Here is a 21734-nt window from a genome sequence, read left to right on the forward strand (position 1 = left end):
CAGAAGTAGTAGAATAGAAGGACAACAATGAGTTACTAAGATGTTTATTCAAGAGAACCCTCCTTTCTCCCAATACCAACTAACTAACTTGTTTTTTAAGATAGCCAATAACTCTTACTAGGTATTATTTATACAGTTGGAACTGCAACTGTCCTAACTGATCCTAATCTAACCGAGTCACAGTATTTTTTATCTGATATACCTTCCCAAACATCCAATCAATGTAACAAATGGTCGAACTAAACTAATCACAGTATTGAACAATCTTATACAACAACGATTAAACTTTTATCTCACTAGGTGGGATGCTTCATCAGGAGAATGTTATCCACAGATTCTCATCAAACACTAAGTATATTAGACTCCAATGTTGTTAATACACCAGCACAAAGTATAAGTTTAAAACCAGCAAAAATTGAATTGTCGGAATATAATTGGATATAAGTTTAAAACTTTTTAATACTGATCATAAATGTCCTAAAAATTGAATGAATGCTGAATTAAATGAATTTGATTCGGGGGGAATGTGAAGAAAACTTTCTCGAAATAATTACATAATGTGACTGATGATCAACATATAAGACCTGCTTGCTAAAATACAACTTTGATATAAACAAGTGTGAGAGAGCTGAGATCAAATACACGATTTCATATGCACTGAATGTTGGAGATATATAGCAAGGGCCAAGCAGGAAAGATCACTTTCAGGGACTAAAGAGATTCTCTGTGTATTAATGGCGGAGTTGGTGGCTTCATTATCCCATCTTGACCTCTTTCTGAATTCTCTTCTTTGACAGTTGATAGTGGCGTACCTGGACTGTAATATCCCCTTGAACTTAGAGGACTAGATGGTTTGATCATAGAAGCAGGGTTTCCACCTAACGGAGAACTTGAGCCAGATTTGTTTGATGCAACATCTTCGCGAGGCAAAGTTGAAATCGGTAGTTTGTCACCATTGGTATCATTTTCTTTCCTGAAAAATTTGTCTTCTATGATTTCATAAGAATTCCCAGTCCTTGCTTCTTGGGCAAGGGAGCACCAGCAACAACAGAGCCAAAGTGTGCAATCAGAAGCTGCCGGTTTACCGAAACAGAAATTATAAGCAGGCAAATTGTACCTCTTTCTCATCTGGATCCTCCAAAAGCCACCATACAATGAACCAAAGAAACACAAGATAATCCCAACACCAACTAGAGCCTGCCTAACAGTGTCATCCTCAATGCTAACAGCAGCCAATATAAAAATCCAAAAGGGAGCCGTGCAGAATAGTATAAAAGTCGCAATATGAACATACATGTTTCCAAACCCGAGTCTCTCCATGTTCCAACCAAACACACAAAAAGTGCAGAATAGTGATAGGTATGCTTCAGAAATATCATCCCAAATATCAAGTATTCCTCCACTCCACTGTGGTCTACTTTCAACAACCCTTTGTTGATCTCTAAGTGCAAATGAATATCTCCTCTCAAATGATTTCCCTCTCAACTGCTCTTTCTTTCGAGCCTCGGAAATTTGAACCTGTGCTTCTTCATCCATATCAGAATCATAATCTTTACCGAGGGGGCTAATGATGGTATATAAACCTGCGACTGCAGGTGCACCAATTGCAAAAGCTATGCATATTCCAACTCCTACAGAAGGGCGTTCGGATCTTTTATAACCCCAGTTTAGACCACAGAGTGCATATTGAGCAAAACAATTCACATTAAGGAGAATAATTACAACCATCATGTGTGCCCACTCATGAGGCTTATATGTTCCATTCTTGCAGTACACCTTTCTAAGTCTAGAGATATCTTCCGGATTCCATCTGGACAAAAGTACTAGGTGGTAGATCCTCTGAGGATGCTGGTACAAACACATAAGGGTAAACAGTGCATTGAGTATTTGGTTGTTTACTTCAAACCACGCATTCCTCGTTGACTTATTCGGCAACACAGCATTCAACATGCCAGTCATGACAAGGAACAGGATTGCACCTGAAACAGCGACGCATAAGATCCACGCAAAAAGGGCCATGTTCATTGGGTCCTTCATCCATTCCATGCACATTTTCTTGAGCGAAACCCAGTTAAGTTTCATAGCTAAGCGCTCTCGTAATGAAACACTAGAAGGGACCAACTGTGAAATCTGGTCCTTCTCAATAGCAAGGCGCTTGAATTTTGCAGATGCAGAACCAAATTTAAAGAACTTGATCCTATTAAGAATAGGACTTATGTTTCCCTGAGGATTTTCACTAGTCAGCAATGTTTTTCTCGAAGTCGAAATATCAATGGAAGCAAACTCCGGTACTTTACTTCCATTAGATTCCTCAATTTCTTCTTTGTAATCCCCAATATCAACCGAAACCATTCTGATATTATGTCTGAGCTTTCTCAAATGTATAGAACAAGCACTGCAAGCACAAAAATAGAATAATTTTGATACAAGTAACAAAGTATCCAAATCCATAACAAAATTTACCTGAATCCATAAGAACAAAAAAGACATTCTAGCATATAAAAAGTGAAAACAAGGTCATCATAAAACCGTCCACATTTCATAGATTAGACAATAGAAGATAACTCAAAAGTCAAAACTCAACCCAAAATCTAATTCCAATAATAGCGATGGATTCATTTCAGGAACAACTAAAAAAACAAAAACAAAAGTGGGAAGAAATCCTCAAATATGCATGACAAACAGCCTCAAAAAATCTTGGTAGTTGAATATATGCTCTCTATAACTATAAGGGAGAGAACCCATAACAATAACAACAAATTTTGAAGGAAAGTTAGAGATGCAGGAGTTTATAGAAACCATACCTGAAAGCTGACACAAGTGGAACAAGAAGAAGAAGAAGGCGTTGAATTCAAGTAAAAGATGTATTCTACAAAAAATAACAAACAAAGAAACGAATCTAAACTTAAACAAAGTAATCAAATGTAAATAGTTGGTGTTGACAAAACAAGAGTAGTTCTATTTACTTGTACTCGCAGCCTTAGCTGGTTAACTTTATTATATGGTCAAATAGATTGCTTAATGTGCCACTTGCCACAAAAAGAGAAAACAAGGACACAATGAAAACATATTGAAAATGAGAAAGAATTATAAGGAGACGAAACCATGTAGAGACAATCAATAAAATCTTGATAACACATTAATATTTTAATTCTAGTTAAATTTAATCTTAAATGATAACATCAAAAAATATAAAATATAGGTGTGACATGTTATATACGTTTTTATACAAGTTTTTCTCAATTGAAAATTTCATTTGGTGGGTTGAAAATAAAAAACCTTACTTTCAGCAAGAAAGGAAGACAAGGTGGGAAATAAACAATGAAAAATGATATTTTTATCTAGAATGTTGTGTATGTGGAAGAAAAAGATGGGTCCCATCATCACCTTCAACAGTATCTCTCTTTCACTCATTTCTACACAAGGTTTATTTATAAGATTCTTGATTAGGTGACCTGTACATGAACATATATATTGAAACATTCAAATTTATTTATTTTTTATTGGATCAATTTTTTTTAACATAGTTCCATTTTAAACTATAATTAAAAATGTATGTTATGATAGGTAGTAAATATTTTTTTGTTAATACTAAGGATATTTTTTTATCTTTTTTTGGTAAGGAATTAATCTCTTTCGCTTGACAAAAATCACTTCTTTCACGAATCAAACTTTTAACTTATATTGATCATCGTGAAGATCTAACGAGATTTTATACTACTTAACCAAAACCTTGTCGAGATAGTGCATATGCAATATAAAACTTTGTGAAATATTAATGATACATGAGTATGCTTTTCATGAGGTGCACATAAGAGACCATGCAGTGACTCAGCCTGTTGGTTCTATGCATCAGCTATTTTAATTTAAATATTGTTTAAGAGTGATATCACTTTCAAGAATTATGCAATGTTGTTTATTGTGTATACCTGATTACCTGCTTCATACTATATTAATGTTCATTAAACAACTATTACTGCAGAACTAACTAGCTATTTGATTATCATTGTTGTTTGTTGACCATTTTAAATTGGTTAATTGATTATTATGATAATTTTTCATTGAATTTAAAATGATATAAGATAATATTGTTTATATACAATGCTTTGTAAAACAAGTAATATAACTAACTTAACTAACTCTCTAATAAGCTAATAAACACATGTTGTAAAGTAATTCAATATTTGTTAAATGTGTAAAATGTGTCATTTATTAAGTAGTTAATCGATTAACACTTACCAGTTAATCGATTAATTGTTATTGTTGTTGTCTTCTTTATGCTTGGTAGCTTTGTTTCCATTATATAGTATTTCTTTTTTTTAAAGGGTTAATTAGCTCATGCTACAACTTGACACTCTATTAAATTAAGTAAATCACAGAACTTGGAAGTTAGAACAAACAAAAGATACAATACTTGGAACAGTTTTTGACAAATTTATGGGCTACCCACATAAACAAAAGATACAATACTTTGGGCTGAATTTCAAGTTACAAAAGGGAAAGAATAATTCATTGCATGGATGATTAACAGACAACCATAAATTCTTAAGTTAGGCTGTCAAAATAGTTAGTAATTTAATAATTTATTTATTTGGTAATATTTTTATTTCATAAAAACATATGACGGTCGGATCGGAATTATTATTTTGTTATTTGTATTGATAAATAAATGTTTCTTCTGTTTATTTATTATTTTTTCCTTTTTCCATTTTGATTAGTACTTATGTTGGTTTGAGCGTGAGTATATCCTTTTCATTTCTTTCTCTCCATTTTGTGTAGTATTTGAGCATCAAGGAATTAGTAGTTTCATTACTATATCAACGTCTTATTAATTATTTGTAATTCATTTTTATTACAGTACTTGTGATTGGTTGAAAAATGTATTTAAGTTAAAATTTTAATAATTAATATTTTTCTGATCAATTACAAATAATGACATATGCAATGATATATATATTTTTTTGGGATAGAAGATAATAGCTACCTCCCAATCCCATTGTTACACTAACCACATTTATTGTAGACATTGTTTAGTGAGTACATGATGGGTGATATGGTAGTGAACTTTGACTATAGTTCAAATATCACAGTCAATGACATTGTTAGATTAAGCCATCCCAAACATATGCTATTTCTTTCAGTACTTGGGATCCACAACCATTGTTTCCCCCCTCCTTTTTGAGCACAGGGATATGCCAATAGTGGTTATTGTTTTGGCTGTGGGCACAAGAGCAATTGCTATATGGAGCAACTTGTATACTTCAACTACATAATCCATGTTGGTTGAGTAAATTAGCCAACTTGTATACTTCAACTGCATGTTTTTTAGCAGAAGCAGCTCACTAACTATGCTACTTTGCTTTCAGCTTCCTACAATAAAATTTAGGATTTAATATGTACAATGTAAATGTTTTTTTACAACGCCATTAGTTGACTTTCAAACAAAAGTATTACAAATTAATGGTAGATAATGTGTTGACAATGTAAAAAACTTTACACTATCAGTGTGTAGGTTTTAAACTCTAAAATTTAATAGACTTATCTCATGACAATAATTGTAGTCCATATCTTTATATTATGGCATCCATAGAAGTTGATCTTGAATTCTTCTTAACCGAATTATAGCCAAGAGTACCACCAAACACAACTACACCAAACAATACAAATAACTCTCATCTGGAACAGATAGTTTCTTGAAAACAAACAAATTATTCACCAATAATACAACAATCACATCATTTATGTTGTGTTCACGTGTTTCTTTCTCAACAAAGAATGTAGTGACTAAACTCTCGTAAGAGCTTGGAAGACACAACAAAATGTTATAACCTCTTCCTCAACATTCACATCAATGATAGATAATTTAGTAACAGTTTTGTGAAATAATTCAACATTCACATCCATTTTCATTGAAAATTTGGATCTCATAATTGTATTGTATGCTTGATATTTTACATTTTACATAGCTATTATAAATATGACTTTTACAACATACAAATAATAATGACATCCAAAAGAACCCTACAAACACTAGTGCTAATGCGTCTAGAGTTCCATTTCTTTCTTTTTCCTCGGGTCCCTTTTCCCTAACCAAAATTTCTACTAAAGGTATCAGAACAAAATTATGAAACCAAAAATGATACATAATTATGACTTGCCACCTAATATATTGTATATGTTGGTGGAAACTGCAATCACACTTGTTACTGCAGCCACTACAACCATAATCAGTGCTATAATTTTGTCCCTCCTTATTGATATGCCATAAACATCCCTGTTGTTGAAAAATGGAAGAGTTAGAAAACACTTCTTTGTTAAATATTTTTATTTGTTAATAACATGCTGGCAGTAGTTGCAACTTGCAACCGCCAGCCGCGATTGTGTGCATTGCATTGTGTGACTGAAATTTGTTTTTAACCCGGTGCGACTTGACGCGGTTGCAATGGGTCTTATGCAGCAGCATTTATTGTGTTTCGATGCCACGCCACAATTGCGGGGTGATGTGGTTGCATCAATAACCACAGCCACGATATTGTGGCCCATATGCGGTCCATAATTTGAAACTCTCTTGTTCAATGGAAGGGAGTGGAATAAGATAATGGAGACATATCGATTTACCTCAAGACAATAGAACCAGGGAAAATGAAGGCAAGGCACACTGCAGATGTTGATCCAACAAACTGAAACAAGTACCAAATATCTGGGACTGCTATAGCAGCAATGTAGCTGAAAACTAGCAGCACCAGAGTGAGGATCACAAATCTCTTGTTATCTGTGGCTAGGAGAGGCTTCTTTGGGAAGAGTAATTCATCTATGTTAGCTCTCAATGAGAAGTTGAGGAGAGGGAACACCAGCATAACATGAAATGCATAGCTTAAACGGACTAGAGTGTTGAGCAAGGAACCAACTGCAGAATCAGCATTCTGATCGAAATTGACGAGAATGTCTGATTGTGTTGAATCACCAAACAAGAGGTACCCAAATAGACCAATGGCGAAGTATATTGCAGCACAAAGCATCAATGCTATTCTAACTGCTGTGGTCATGTCAGATGGCTTCTCAAGCTCAAACCCAATTGGATGTACTGCAAGTAAAACCAACCAATGATCATATCAGTATACTTAGTTTAGTCATGTAAGAAATTCTCGATGCAACAAAACCATCAATTGCAAACTACATACCATTGAAATGAAATGTATAGGCTGTGACTATGACCGGAACTGCAGTGAACAGATCAAAGAAAGATGTGTGGTGGTCCAAACGAGGAAACAATCTTGGAGTTTCTGTTTTTCCTTGAACAACAGCAACAATTGCCAACACAGAACATATTGTAACAAATGCCACTGCCAGAAGAGTTGATATTGCAGAACTGACCTTCAATGACTCTGCCAAACAGAAAACAATCGCATAATAATAGATAAATTAGATTAAAATCACATCTTATGTAGGTTAACTATTAAGGATTCATTCACTTAATTTCAACTAGTATCATCAGTTAAACTAGAATATTGATCGTTTCTCAATTGAAATGTACTAAGCGTAGTGGACACTGACCTACACGTCGGTACAATACCAATGGAAGCATAACGACAACTAAGGTGATGAAGAGAGTAAATTGGCGTGAAGTCCACCAGTGAATTCCAAGCCACTGCTGCAAAATACCCAAGTGCACTTCCTTATCTGATTCTTGTTGCTTTCCAGAAAGTACATCCCCTGTTTTCATTGTCAAATATCATTCTTTAGTATAATAAATACATAAAACTTCAACTCAGAATAAGTTAATGTTGGACAGTTTCTGCAGCTACAGGAAGCTTCGAACCACCAGAGAGTCCGATTGTTACGGGGTCATGAGAAGAGTAAAAAGCTAACGAGACGAGTAAGGATCTTCTCCGATACTAGAGAGGCAACTGCTACAAGATAATAAACAAAAAACAATATGCTATGACACTTAAATCAAAATAACAATTTTCATTCTTACAAAAAAGAGAAACAAGAATGTGTCTCTCCACGACTCGTGGGAGAATACTTATTCTAATGAGATACTACATCTTGAACCAAATCTTACAAAAAACGATCATATGGGTTTCTTCCATCATCCCTTATATCAAATTAGAGACTTCATACTAAGATTGAATTAAAGTTCCAAAATCTAAATTTTACAATTAGAATAACTAAACCAACATGAAACTTTAAAAAATCTCTACTTCAATTCTATGATTTAACATGTGCTAAAAAACATGGAGCAAAAAAAAATTGCATCCTTACCTATAATAATCAAGTACATGATTAAACATCCAAGATTAGTGATTGTAACACAAATTTGAGCTGCTATTGCTCCTGTGGGCCCAAACGCTTCTCTCATAACACCAGCATACGTCGTCGTTTTCCCTGAATGCGTGAACCTCATTAGAAACTCTACCGATATTTCAGCAAGAAGAGCGATCACCAGGATCAACAAAAACGCCGGAACTACACCCATAACTTTCAGGGTCGCCGGAATAGACATGATTCCGGCGCCAATTATGCTCGTTGCGACATTGAACACTGCGCCGGATACAGTTGCCGGCTTTACATGATTTAGCTTAGATTCCGGCAAGAGGGGGACGCGAGCTCCGTCAACCGGTGACATCTCGCCGGCAAGTAAGTCAACGGAGGAGGAAGAGGAAGAGAACTTCGAACAGAGTTTAACGTAGGATTGTGTTGGATTTATAGTTATGTTGGTTGAATGATTGAGGGGTAGTAGATTACCATTATGGGTTTATGCATGAATGTAAGGTGAGAATTGGGAAGGGTAAGATTGGAAAAACATATTTGATTGAGTTTGGGTTTATTTTTTAATCTCATTCGAGTTTGAGTTACCAACAAAGCGTTTGTCAGTGGTATAAAGCCTCACCGATAATTCGATTCCTAATAGTGATATTTGTTGAGATGATCAATCATAATCCTCCTAAAAACATTAGCGAGTTTTAGGCTGAGTCAAGAAAACCCAAATCCAATTAAATTAGAAATGAGATTCATTTTTCAACCCAAGATATTAGGGTTGAGGTTTTCAAATTGGAGTCAGTAAAAGTAAAACCTCATCATTTTGGTTGTTATCCCGAAATATAATTTAGAGCATGTGGTTTTCCTAAGAGCCGTGCAAAGACAGGTTGGAGTATGATGTAGAATTAGAAGGTTGAATGTGGTCGTTCTTAGGATTGGTGGACAAAGATATACTGTCTTAAACTATATTCAAAACTAATAATACTTAAACGAAAACATAAAGATAATAATGTTTAATTTTTTTAATTAAGATTGAATATTTTGTTTCACAGTTTGGGACTGTAATGTGTGTGGCTTGGTTTCCATCTTATGGAGAAAGCATCGCGAATCACAACAAGTAATGAATCTGGACGGAGAAGTGGGTGATGTGAGCGTCTTATTGGCAGTTACTAGTCAAACATAAAGATACTATAACTACAAAATGACATAAATTAATAAATTTAGAAAAAGTATTAATTTATTTATGTTGTTACGTGTATAAATTAAATAAGTAAAATAATGTACAAGTTTATATCATGAATGCTTCAGATTTCATGTATTTCAAAGACATATATTAAATTAATTTGAGTGTATATGGATGAAGTACTATATTTGATAGAAATTTTCATACAATGGTTGATTTGATTAGATTTATTTTATATAAAAAGTAATTAAAGATTTAAGAATTTACATAATTTAAAACTAATGTAATACCCGCTTTTACAATTAACAACCTAAATTTTATTGTGGAAAATATAGTTAAGCTTTATAGAAAGTTGAACTCAATGTTATTAGAGTAAGCTTAAGATTCATTTTCATAACAAATTAAAAATGTATAAAGAATCAATAAAATCTCAACTTCAAAATGAGGTCTTATGCTCAAAACTCAACCATGATATACCTAATTATCCATTTGGAATCATACAACTTTATAAAATCATTAATCTAATCTTATCAATATAATAATTATAAAAATATCAAATACAAATATAGTCATTCAAAAATATTTGACTAAATTACATTAAACATTTCTTGAGTTTAAGTGAAATTACATATATCATTCATCTATTTTTTATACCTACACAAATCACTTATATATATATATATACTATACTATACTAACTATCATTGTGCGATAAATAAATTTAACATTTTAAACAAAAAATATGATGAATATAATTAAATTAAACAAAATATGATATATTGTAAAGACATATCCGTATAAGAGTTAATATATTTTCATTATATTTGGTTCATTACAAAATGTACCAATAATTCTAAAGAAATATTATTTAAATTATTTTTATATTATATTATAATGAATCAAAAGTAATTAATAAATAGATATTGACTATTATATTAATTGCATTTGTCTTCATAAAAACTTGAGATATTAATGAATACATAAATACAATATGGAATCTATTATGATTCATTAATAAAATTAAATTATTTTCTCTTCCACACAAATTGTTATTGAATGATGACATTTTAATAATAAAATTATTTATTGTAGATTAAACTTTTAAACAATCTTATAAAAATAATTTAAAGGAACATATATTAAAAGGTGATGGGTAATTTGTATCTCGTAAGCAATCACAATGCCATGAGTCATGCAGGATAATGTTGAACTTCTAAGCCTTAGTCCACCTAAACTTTTGTGAAATAAAATAAATATAATATAAATCAACAAGACTTAATATAATTGATAAATAGTTCAATTACTGCCACGTATATGAGAAATATGCTACAGAGGATTAGCCTTTGATTATTAATCAAAGGACATCATTGTAAGAAACAGAAATAATATAAAACATTATGTTGAATTGGTACTCTTCCATTTAAATTTAAATAAAGAAAATAAAACACAACAAACCCAACATTTTGATGGTCTTCTGATTTTTTAGAATAACTTAATATTTTTTCATCAATAGTGTTTAAGTTGTTACATGTAAACTAATCCCTGTCAAAATATAGAAATTATCTAACAATTTTTACCTTTTTCAATTTTTTTTCTTCATAAACACAATGAGATAAAATCACAACTTTTAACAAACGCATTCATCTAACAATTATAATTCATCTTATTGGCTGTTGTTTTTTTGACACCCACAATTAGATTGATTCCAACAGCATATTATTTTATACAATAATAATAATTACAAGAACTTTTTTAAAAGTATAAACAAGGGGAATTTGTATTGATAATAACTTGATAAGCACAATTTATCTATGGTTTTGGATCACCAGCATGGTTCTCGTAATAGCGATAAGTCGCACCACCACACAACACTGCTAGTGTTAATGCTTGAGCATGCATCCTGCAAACCAAATAATATAAATTCATTTCAACACTTCATACATGAAAAAAACAATTAATTAAAATAACATTATGTTGATTAATGTAAAAAAAAAAACCAACAAATGTATTAGAAACCGTAATTATTAAACTCCTGTTATAATTATTTGGTATGACTAAGGATGTCACCTCATTCTATGAAAAACTAATCTATTTCAGATGCATGATTACCTTTCCAATAAATATTATTATCAGAAATTGAATTTTTGACATTTCGGTCTTTACCTGGCATGAATAAGCCTGAGACTTGGCTTCATTGGAGACCTTGTACGTGAATTAGCCATAAGCGATGCTCCAATTCCAGAGGCCCACAATCCACCTGCAATCAAATTCAACACAAAACTATATCATCTTATACTTACTAACCTACTTAGGTATTTAGATAAGTTTCAAGTATTTATTAAATTCGACATTATAATAAAGGATTTAATATGTATACACTAATAGTGTAAATGTTTACACTGTCAGTCAATGATCTATCATTGATTTATTAACCACTAATACAAATCAATGGTGGATGACGTGCTGACAGTGTAAATTTTTTTACAGTCTCAGTGCACAGATTTTAAACTCTATAATAAAATGTTTACCAATGGTGGCTAGCTTGTGCTCTGAAACCCACGACTGAAAAGCCTTCATGGTGATTCTTTTTTTGGTTGCTAATTGACTATGTTTTGTGTTTTGGAAATCTCTAGTGATAATATGTAAGGAGTTTTATGAAGTGTATTGGGAGGGTAAACGTGACATTTTTATAGGTGATTGGTGTGAGGATAATGTTGAAATTGTTGTTGATGGCCTCTGGATAAGTTTACAGGGTGAATGGGTTTGTCACTGTTGGTTAGAACACCGAAAGAGTTAAACTAGTGGCTTAAACCGGAGACTTACGTTGGTTTTGTGACTTTGTTGTGTGTGTCTCAAAACGAATACTTTAATGGATTCTTACCCATTTTGATGGCTGTTTTAGGAAATTTAAAAAATATTTTTCTCTCCTACATAGACTCGTAGTATATTCTACGGGTGAGCATATAGATCAGAAAAGTTTAGGACATACCCCTAGACTTTAAAAGAGTGGAAAATGTGGGGCAGAGTTTTATATACGGTTATTGTATTATTTATTAGTTATATATAATTATTATTTACTATTAGAAAAAATTAAAATAAATGATGAATAATGTAATTGTTGTTATAAATCTTTATACCGATATTGTATAAAGAATATGAACTTGTATGGATCTCATTAGGGCTAAGAACGGTAAAAACAAGTTGGTATTGATCCTAGACAAAAGTTGTAAATTTATCTCTAGGAGGAGAATGAAAGTTAAAGCTAAAATTGAAGATTGAACAAATTAAACAAATGTTTATAAGAATGTATGTAGACAATACTACATAAAAATAATAGAATCTAAGTTAATTATGCGAATTTTAGAACCAAACACATCCTTTATATGTTTTATAGATGAATTAAGATATTTTTCAATATTCGAGGGTCCATTACCATGTTGAGATTATGACATATAGGAAGAATAAATATCTAACAGTTATAATTTTAACTTATTTTTAATAAAATAATTTTAAATTTGATAAAATCTCGTTTCCTCTTATAATCTAGTACTTGACTCTCCATTATTGGAAATGAGTTAAAATGTGATAGACAAGTCTGATCTAGACCAACTTCGTCCAATGATGACATGTCTTATGGCTAGTTCATATGCTCACCTCTATTAGATTCCATTGTCATACATAAAAAAAGGGGTCTAAGATTTAAACCCTAGAAAACAAGGTTCAAACCCCACATTTTGTAATTTCTCAATAACCGCCTTTGAGGTTGTATAGATAGGTAACATTATTTTAGTCTTCTTAGGGATCTAGCAGAATCTTACATTATTAAACCAACGCTTTATAGGTGACGAATATAAGATAATAGTAATATCGGAAAAAAATGGGTAGCCCTTATAGTCAAGACCAAAACAAGTGTTAGATCATCTTGGGAATATGGGCTTAAACACATTACACAATTTTTCAATATAAAAATGGAATTTATTGAAGATATTACAGAAGAAGCTTTTTCAATTTTCACTGAATTCATATTTCAGTTCCAAATCTTGTTCCCGGTTTCAACTTCAACACTCCAATGGCATCAATTGAATCTGACCCAACAAGACGAGTTTCATCGCGTAAAAGAATACCCTTCTCCGATTTCACCAACACTTTCACTTCCAATTCCCATTCCTCTCTTTCAATCAAACCCTCACCTTCTTCACCGTTCAATAAAAATTCCACCAAACGCATCGTTTCTACCAATACTTCAACGATTCTCGATACTCCTTCAAACCCTAATTCTCCTCCTTCGCCCATTCTTTCTACGCCTCCCCTCAAATCATCGTCTCTTCGTGGTACTTCAATTTTGACCTTAACAATTCTATAGTAGTTGTGGTTAGTATTCTGTGTTTGTTTCTTAATTTTAGAAGTAAACGATTTTCCATGTTTTGATTTCAGGTACTGGTGATTTTTCGATAAAATATAGTCTGAGGCGCCATTCGAATCAAAGAAAGGATAAGGGCAATGCAGTAGCCATTCCTCTCAGTAGAACTCCCAATCTGAACATCTCTAATAGTTGGTAATCATCTCTCACTCTCTCTGTTTTACATTGTGAATTGTGATAGATAGGTAACATTTGGAAGCGTGTGAAACATAACATATAGGTTCTATTCTATCTTTGTTGTACTTTGATAATAGAACAAAATAGGATATGAAGCTAAAGTGTGTGACATTTTGGTTTTACACTAATAGGGGTGAAACTAAAGAATTCAGAATAGAGCTACCCTATTAATGTCATATTTTTCTATTCTATCACATTCTGTCCAGGTATAAGAGTATAAGACTCTATGATAGTGTTCTAATAGAAGCCATGTTAGGTTTAAGAAACAATGATAAAAGTTAAAATAGGATATGGCTGTTTGAAATTCAGGGAATAGTGGAAACTGAAACATAGTTCTGAGCTCCTTTAAAACATTCTGATGGGCACTATCAGGCATGTATATATTTGATTACAACAACAACCAAGCATTTATCCCACTTGGTGGGGTTGGGCATGTATATATTTGACTGAACACTTAAAAAGTCTTTGTTTCTTTCATTTGAGTAAGTAGGTCCGTAGGTGTCCTGGGAAGATATCCTTAAGAGATTACTGATTCAACGTTTTTTCTCTTTTAGTTTCACCTCTGTCTTAATTTGCCATTAGAATGCATCATACCATTGAAATTCAGGTTTCTTTCATTCCTTTGGTGATGTCTATGTTATGGTTGGATAGATCCATATAATCTCTGCTTACCAAGTATGATTGTTACTTTTATTGCCTCTTTCCAGAAAAATCTACCATATAATAATTTGTCTTGTATATTCCTTTGTCGTGCAAAACAGGGAGACTAGTGATAGTGTTGAAGGTGAAAATGTACCTAAGGCCATTACATTGACAGTTCCTTTAAGAAAGGTATATAAATTTAATAATATGTTCCTGATTTCTGTGGTTTTATATTGAACTTCAAACTCTTCTGAATATATGGAAGTTAATTTGGTTATTTAACCAGTACTTGATCTTTTCTGAAATTGCCCATGCTGAAAATATTAAATGTTCATTTTCCATGGATTTTAAAAATTGTCTATACTGTACAAGATGAAGCAGAAGCTGGCATGCAAAGTTCTACAGCATGATTGATCCTTAAGTTTATCGTGTTTACTTTGGACAATTTTTCATATATCTCCCTTAATGCTTAAAATCCAAGTAAATTATGCTGAAGATTTTAGATTAAGAAAGTTCTGTTTGATTGACTCATAGTTATCGTATAAAATAGTTTTTTCTTCATTTTTATAGTATTTGAGGTAATGTGAGGAGTGAGCCCTAACACAATGGTAACATTGTTGGTTTTATGGACGCACACAACCTATCCGCGGATCCGCCCATTGGAGGGGGCACTACATATATTTGACCCCCTCCAAACCTCACACTAGTGGGAGCTTTGTGCACTCATACATTCTTAGCTTTCGAACTAGTATAACTTTCTTACTGTGAGTTTATCAAATTTCAATCCCAGGCACATAATGTGATTTATAAATATTCGAAGTTCCTTTGTTATTACTCATTGGCCTAGTAAAACCATTGAAATAATTGATGGTGGAAGTACATAGACAAGTTCTAGTACTTTTTAGCTTAATTTACTTCTCTTTCCCTTGGCATGCTGCATGTAAAGGTTGACCCAATATACGAGGCTCTCACCTAGTGGGTCTTGGGAGGGTAGATGTTCGCACATAACATTTGTCATTTTTTGTGAAATCTTTGGTACTAATCACATCATAATAGAAATATTGCTGATGTGTTTGGTGCTTATTTGCTTTTTCAGAAGCATCGTTCTGTGTCGTCCGAACAAGATGTGTTAAAGGATCCAGTGCTGCAAGATTTTATCAAAAAACAGAGAGCCTACTTCAAAGCAATTGATGAATTTAAACTGTCAGAAGAGGAGGTTGAATCCGGTGATGAATTAGACTAAACCAGAAGAGATGTAATACATTTATAACTAATGGTTTCGAAACTTCATTGTTTTAGGTTGGCTGTATAGTTGTCATACAATAGCTCACAATGATCTAACTGCCACCTCTGACCAAATATATAAATTTAAGTCCGTATTAATCTTTGTAATAGTTTAATGGTAACAATAGAAAGGTAAAATTTTAACTGTTTTTATTACGATAATTGTCAGATAATTCTTATTTTAGTTGGAAATTTCAAGTTGGAGTGTGGTAGTGTTCTTAAAATTCATGAATTGGTGATTTTAAGTGCTTTGCTCTGTTTTACACTTACTATTTGTCACAAACAGTATCTGACTGATGTCAATATATGTATATTTTCTTTACTTCGCTACATAACCAATGAGGCGTTTGTTTAGTGGTGTAAGGCCCCACTTGATCCTCAAGGTTGAGGGTTCGATTCATATGAGTGACACTTGTTGGGAGGGGTAGCCACGAACCCGGAAAGAGATTAGTTCTTTACCCAAAAAAGGTGAGGGGATACCCTTGGTAGTACCAAAAAACATAACTAACAATTAACTAACTAAAACTTTGGCACTGACAGCTTCTGCTGATTTTATACCTTAGCAGGGATGATGAGAAGCTTGGCATAATAATGTGCATACATATACATATAAATCAGGTAGTTGTTGATGCAAAACCAGTTTGGGTGACAGCCAAAGGATCTAATTAGCATGCATAGTTTTTGATAAAAAAACACGTAATTGAATTATTACATACTTGCTAATGTTCAATTGACTTTCTCACAATTGATTCTGATCTGCCCCTTGCTTCCTGTGAGAGGCTTGATGCTGCTCAATTTGACCATGCCCTGGGCGAAGTCTTTAAAGAATGCAGCTGTGTCGGTAGCATATTTCTTGACCAGATTGTCGGTAGAACTGCCATTGAACAGCTCCTGGTCGGAATGAAGAAGAGCCTTTTTATTCAACAAATTCTTGTAGTATAGATTATCAAAATGGATTGGAGTCTGATAGTCAAGGGGTTCATGTATATCATTTCCACTTCTGGGACACTTGCTCTGCAGGAACTTGGCGTAGGAAGCATCTATGCTGGAATCATTGTAGATGTGTCCTGCGAAAGTTCTACAACTTGCCAGGCCAATGGTGTGTGCCCCTGTTATTCAAAGTCATGAGAGGGACACAATGCAATACAGGTATGCTTCCGAGTTCAATCACAACTTTGTAACAAAAGAGTGATGTTTTTTATTGTTTTTGCAATAAATGGTTAGAAACATACAATTCTGACACTGCCTAGAATTGTTCCGACAAAGCATTTATTTTAGCTGATAGTATAAGACATTTCATCTATTATTTTTGTACCTGAAAGAGCAACCAAGTCTTTCACTGAGAGCCCTTGGTTAGCAAAATTCTTTATGAGAGCAGTTAGACTTAGGAAGGGTCCTGGAATGGAGTTATTGGCATCACTTCTGCTTGCAGTGGTTGAATCTCTTCTTCCTAAGCCTACTTCCCAAGAAGGGCCTCCTAACTGCAAATATTTCATTTCATAAAAAGATAGTAAGTCCTATGTATTCAACCTTTTAAGGGCCATAGTTGACAACACCTTAGTGGTATAAAATATTACATAAACAACTGAGTATTGAGCAGCTAGAGCAAGAATATCAGCACATGAAACCACCCCAGGGCATTCCTTCTCCACATTTGCTTTAATATCCTTAATCACATTGAATCCTCTAGCTGAATTGTTGTTAGCCGCTGCAGTTTTCTCTCCTACGAAGTTTCTCGTGTCATCCAATAGTATCGATGCGTCGCAACCCTGATCATATTGTTAAGAAGGCAACTTGAAGTGTAGCTAAAGTGGCAAGGAAGAAAACAAGATTAAGTTAAGCTAATTAATATATGTACACTCACATTTACAAAGCAGTCATGGAAATGCAATCTGAGTAAAGAAGCTCCTATGCGAGCTTCATTTCCAATTGCTTTTTTGACTCCTTTCTTTACTATAGGCAACAGTTTTGGGCAGTTGCAGGAGTAAAAATTTGTAGATAGCTTATTAGCTGCTTCTGTTTCATAAATTCTAGCTGCAACTACAAGAACAAGCAAGAGGAAGTGGTAAGAAGCCATCTCAGCTTTCTTTCACATAATATACAAAAAACCAATTAATTGGTGCTTCTTATAATGACTAGTTTAGACCAAATTGATTAGTTAATTGAGCATGTAAAAGGACAAAATAGTTTATTTCTTCTATTCACTAAATTCACTACTCAAATCCAGACTTTTCTTATCAACTGCATTCCATCTTTATCTTACTAGCCATGCTAACTCTCATAAGCTGATTAAAGTAGAATAGATATTTATATATATTAAGACAACACTAGATTGCTTAGTGAATAAGGTGGGAACAAATAATTTTGAGCATGAGATATACATACTTGCATTAAAAGAAAAAGTTGGCTATGATGAGATAATGTTTACATAGAGTTTGAGTGATTTGGGAGAATACAAATGGGGAAAATATGTATACATGGAGATTGTAATTTTTTTTTTTACATTGTTACTTCATCAGACACTTGTTAGGGAGGAATTACGAACCTCAAAAGAGATTAGTTACTTACCCAAAAAGGTGAGGGAATACTTTTAGCAGTATCAAAAAAACGTCATACACTATTCATATTTAATTATTATTTCATTGACTTTTGAATATAAGTAATAAAAATGAATGATGCATGAGATATACTAATTATGTATAAACCTTAAATAATTTACCCATAACATTAAATATTGAATCTAATTATAGTTAAAAAACTATTGATCATTGGTTAAGAAAAATGAAGAAAATTGAAAGGATATCTACTCACTTAAGACTCATGACTCTAGATTTTAAGATTGGATTCTTATATCCTTTTAAAAGTATTTTTCAAAATTTGTAAATGAAGAAATATTTCCCAACATTCTATGTTCGTGATGGAAAATGATAATGTCAAACCACTTTTACTCAATTCTTTTATACATTTACTTTATAATTATAATCAAACTTTTTTTATTTTGGAAACAACAATATAATGATTAATGGATATAAACTATAAAGTATAAAGTCAGGGTAGAAAGATTATGAATAGTTGGTGATGTGAGAATATCAGTACTTTTTTATAAAGCAATTATCCTAGGTTGATAATATGGTAAGGATGTTTTTATCTCTTTCGTTATTCTAAAAAGTCTACTGGTACCCCTCCATTTTTTATTTGATAAGTTTAAAGTATTCTCACACAAATTAAGAAATTATTAATGTAGTTGTTATTTTATAATATTTTTAATAAAATTTATATTTCAAAATTATTAAGACTTAATTCTTTAATCAAGTCATGAAAAACATGAAAGATGATTACCATGTTTAAAATGTAAAAAATAAAATATTGAAATAAAAATACAACCTAAACCTACAAAAGTTAAAAAAGAGAAATTGTTTTGCTTTTCCACTGCATGAATTGCATTATTGCACGTACATGTCTCAATCATTCTTTCTTTATTACAGAGGAAGGGGCCCATAGGTGAATGGGATAATAAGAAGAAGACAAAGAAAACATCAAAATAATTATAATCCTTGCTATGAAAATGAATGATGAAAGCAGAATATGAGGCAGAGTACAGTAAAACTAAGGTTTTTATTATTGCAGGCATGTCAAATGTGGAGTCATGTTCTGTCTGTGGTTGGAGTCCATTTGGCACCATCACCTTTATTTTTATTGACCATTCATACTATATGCGCATGCAAGTTCACTTTTCTATATATTCCTACCCACTCAAATGTTAACTTTACCTTTAAAATGTTTTTATCTTAATTAATAACCATTGTATTAGTAAAGATCTTTCAATTGTTATTGTGGATCTCATATTCATCCATATGGGGAAAATTTATCAGATAGGACCACCTTGATTGAAAAATTACAATATTATTACACCTTTTGAAAAAATACAGTTTTGATTTATATTTGAGCAAAATAGTGGATAACAAATGCGACTTCAATGGAATCATCGCTAGTTCAGCCTAAATCGTTGGCACAATGTACAAGTTTATGTAATTCATGTGTGTGACATGAGTGATTTCGGATAAGACTAAAGTCGTGGACAAAGTACATGAGTTACTTGATTTCTGAAGTAGTATCTTTTATTTATTTAAAAGAAATTGTGCTTCCTATATTCACCTTACCCCTACCTAATATCTTATGTTATGTTAGATCGTTTCCACATTGATGGCTACCCACATTTCTTAATACTATGATTTGCACTTTTTGCTATGGTTTGTAAAATTGGAATAATATAGGAATGTTAATATTGGATGTTATCAAATCCTACACATGTTTACTTCTTGCTACTATTGAAAAATAATTGCAGGCATCTCAGAAATTTCTGGTTTCTAATGCTTAATATAGCTTTATAAAAGCTCAAGCTCTAATGATGGCTCTTCAAATAAATATTATATTTCAATAGGAGAGTAAGCAACTGTAGCAGTTCTTAATATTCCACTCAAAACATTAGAAGCTTGCAAAAATTTCTTAGATGGCATTGTTGGTTCTGACTATGACGATGTTTTTGATTATGAGGAAGACAGTTATATGAGGAATATGAAACTGAGTTGGTAGATATATAGTGATTATTCTGAATATTACAGGAAAAACCATATAGATTAGAGAATGAATAAAAGTATGTAAGAGGTTCAATGATTGAATTTTCACTACAACAATTTATGCGAATATATATACTAATGCGCGAGTTGAATTGTATAAACTGAATCCAAAACATCGATGTAATGACTTTATAGATTCAAATGTAATATATATTCGGCTGTCTTATGTAATTTGGTGTTACTCCAATTGTACTTTAAATATAGGCTGAAAGTGATAAGTTGATATAGTGATATTCATAATGATCATAAAGAGATGGAAGAGTGTATTTTATATTTCTAAAGTTTTTACTTTTTTCTTCTCTCCATCCAAACTCCCCTCATAAAAAGAGTCGAAACATATTTATTATTCATTTTCTTCCTTGGATGAAACTGGTGTCAAATTAATCACAAACAAAACGCGACACAAAGGATTAGTCCATTGTTATCTATAGTTAAGGGTGAAAACATGCAGATTGCCTATTAGGGGGTATATTACATGACCTATAACAGGTTAGGTTTGGCTAAACTTTTTTTGTGAATAGACCAGACTCAGACTTTTTTAAAAGTCTATTTAGTTTCATAAGTCAGACTTTAGGCCATCTAAAATGCATATTAAGGCTAACATGTCAACCTATTTAATTATATTATACATGAATATTAAAATTATAGTATTTGAATATAAGTAATATTATTATATATGTAATTTTAATATAAAAATAAATACAAAAATATATTTTAAATATTAGAGTTAGATAGGTCAAAAGTAGGTCTATTCGTCCATTTAAATACATATGTATTATGGCCTAATTCATGACCATAAAGACCTTTAAACATGTTAACAGGTCAGATCAGACTTTTTAATAAGTGAGACCTATACTTTGATTTTTTTTAAACAGACTAACATGTCAGACCCAGACTCATACATGCTAGATAGGCTCGGCCTGTTTAAGGCAAAGTCTGACCTGACCTCGATTGTTTCCACCCTTACCTATAGTTAGGGTGAGCAGGACTTGACCCTACCCGTTCACATGTTACTACCTGATCATGATCAAGTCTGATTATAGTTAGATCTCATCGAGTCTAGGGTCGGGTTCGAGTTCAAAAATTAGACCCTATTATTATTTAGGGTCGGGTAGAGACCAAACATGAC

At 32.5% G+C, this 21734-nt stretch overlaps 5 protein-coding genes across 8 annotated transcripts; 1 reads left to right on the forward strand and 4 right to left on the reverse strand.

Annotated features, from left to right (window-relative positions):
• LOC109340538 lies at positions 501-3078 on the reverse strand. Of its 3 annotated transcripts, XM_019578259.1 has the most exons (3): positions 2967-3078; positions 2805-2869; positions 501-2395 (listed from the first exon to the last, which is right to left on the reverse strand). In XM_019578259.1, exon 3 carries the CDS (start codon positions 2350-2352, stop codon positions 712-714), a length of 1641 nt encoding a protein of 546 aa, XP_019433804.1. In that variant the 5' UTR covers positions 2353-2395; positions 2805-2869; positions 2967-3078; the 3' UTR covers positions 501-711. The 3 variants fall into 3 exon arrangements, with proteins under 3 accessions (XP_019433804.1, XP_019433812.1, XP_019433798.1); XM_019578267.1 differs by having other exon boundaries at positions 501-2365; positions 2805-3069; XM_019578253.1 differs by having other exon boundaries at positions 2805-3069.
• On the reverse strand, positions 5971-8716 carry LOC109340604 (probable sodium-coupled neutral amino acid transporter 6). 2 transcript variants are annotated; one of them, XR_002106814.1, is made up of 6 exons: positions 8266-8716; positions 7555-7713; positions 7182-7385; positions 6619-7084; positions 6079-6274; positions 5971-6030 (listed from the first exon to the last, which is right to left on the reverse strand). XR_002106814.1 is itself a non-coding variant. In XM_019578328.1 (5 exons), the coding sequence occupies exons 1-5, from the start codon at positions 8627-8629 to the stop codon at positions 6148-6150; spliced, it is 1320 nt and encodes a 439-aa protein (XP_019433873.1). In that variant the 5' UTR covers positions 8630-8716; the 3' UTR covers positions 5971-6147. The 2 variants fall into 2 exon arrangements, 1 of the variants encoding a protein (XP_019433873.1); XM_019578328.1 differs by having other exon boundaries at positions 5971-6274.
• On the reverse strand, positions 11007-21379 carry LOC109340630. Its single transcript, XM_019578353.1, has 4 exons — positions 21374-21379; positions 11974-12029; positions 11609-11702; positions 11007-11345 (listed from the first exon to the last, which is right to left on the reverse strand). The coding sequence occupies exons 2-4, from the start codon at positions 12020-12022 to the stop codon at positions 11255-11257; spliced, it is 234 nt and encodes a 77-aa protein (XP_019433898.1). The 5' UTR covers positions 12023-12029; positions 21374-21379; the 3' UTR covers positions 11007-11254.
• Positions 13429-16067, forward strand: LOC109340620. The gene is made up of 4 exons (XM_019578345.1): positions 13429-13776; positions 13880-14000; positions 14804-14873; positions 15781-16067. The coding sequence occupies exons 1-4, from the start codon at positions 13515-13517 to the stop codon at positions 15925-15927; spliced, it is 600 nt and encodes a 199-aa protein (XP_019433890.1). The 5' UTR covers positions 13429-13514; the 3' UTR covers positions 15928-16067.
• LOC109340611 (peroxidase P7-like) lies at positions 16495-18236 on the reverse strand. Its single transcript, XM_019578337.1, has 4 exons — positions 17833-18236; positions 17546-17737; positions 17284-17449; positions 16495-17077 (listed from the first exon to the last, which is right to left on the reverse strand). Exons 1-4 carry the CDS (start codon positions 18043-18045, stop codon positions 16695-16697), a joined length of 954 nt encoding a protein of 317 aa, XP_019433882.1. The 5' UTR covers positions 18046-18236; the 3' UTR covers positions 16495-16694.

This window comes from Lupinus angustifolius, chromosome LG02 (genome assembly GCF_001865875.1).
Source record: "Lupinus angustifolius cultivar Tanjil chromosome LG02, LupAngTanjil_v1.0, whole genome shotgun sequence".
Lineage (NCBI taxonomy): Eukaryota > Viridiplantae > Streptophyta > Magnoliopsida > Fabales > Fabaceae > Lupinus > Lupinus angustifolius.

Bases quoted from the DNA above. Each gene is read 5' to 3' on its own strand.
- LOC109340620 (XM_019578345.1), top strand. From the start codon at position 13,515: ATGGCATCAATTGAATCTGACCCAACAAGACGAGTTTCATCGCGTAAA. The intron at 13,777-13,879 runs GTACTTCAATTT...TTTTGATTTCAG, and splicing joins CAAATCATCGTCTCTTCGTG to GTACTGGTGATTTTTCGATA. The intron at 14,874-15,780 runs GTATATAAATTT...TTGCTTTTTCAG, and splicing joins TGACAGTTCCTTTAAGAAAG to AAGCATCGTTCTGTGTCGTC.
- LOC109340604 (XM_019578328.1), bottom strand. From the start codon at position 8,629: ATGTCACCGGTTGACGGAGCTCGCGTCCCCCTCTTGCCGGAATCTAAG. The intron at 7,386-7,554 runs GTCAGTGTCCAC...TCTGTTTGGCAG, and splicing joins GGTATTGTACCGACGTGTAG to AGTCATTGAAGGTCAGTTCT. The intron at 6,275-6,618 runs GTAAATCGATAT...TTTCAACAACAG, and splicing joins CCTGGTTCTATTGTCTTGAG to GGATGTTTATGGCATATCAA.
- LOC109340611 (XM_019578337.1), bottom strand. From the start codon at position 18,045: ATGGCTTCTTACCACTTCCTCTTGCTTGTTCTTGTAGTTGCAGCTAGA. The intron at 17,450-17,545 runs GTAATATTTTAT...AAATATTTGCAG, and splicing joins CTCAATACTCAGTTGTTTAT to TTAGGAGGCCCTTCTTGGGA. The intron at 17,078-17,283 runs GTACAAAAATAA...TTTGAATAACAG, and splicing joins AGACTTGGTTGCTCTTTCAG to GGGCACACACCATTGGCCTG.
- LOC109340630 (XM_019578353.1), bottom strand. From the start codon at position 12,022: ATGAAGGCTTTTCAGTCGTGGGTTTCAGAGCACAAGCTAGCCACCATT. The intron at 11,703-11,973 runs GTAAACATTTTA...ATTTGATTGCAG, and splicing joins GCACAAGCTAGCCACCATTG to GTGGATTGTGGGCCTCTGGA. The intron at 11,346-11,608 runs GTAAAGACCGAA...TTTGGTTTGCAG, and splicing joins CTCAGGCTTATTCATGCCAG to GATGCATGCTCAAGCATTAA.
- LOC109340538 (XM_019578259.1), bottom strand. From the start codon at position 2,352: ATGGTTTCGGTTGATATTGGGGATTACAAAGAAGAAATTGAGGAATCT.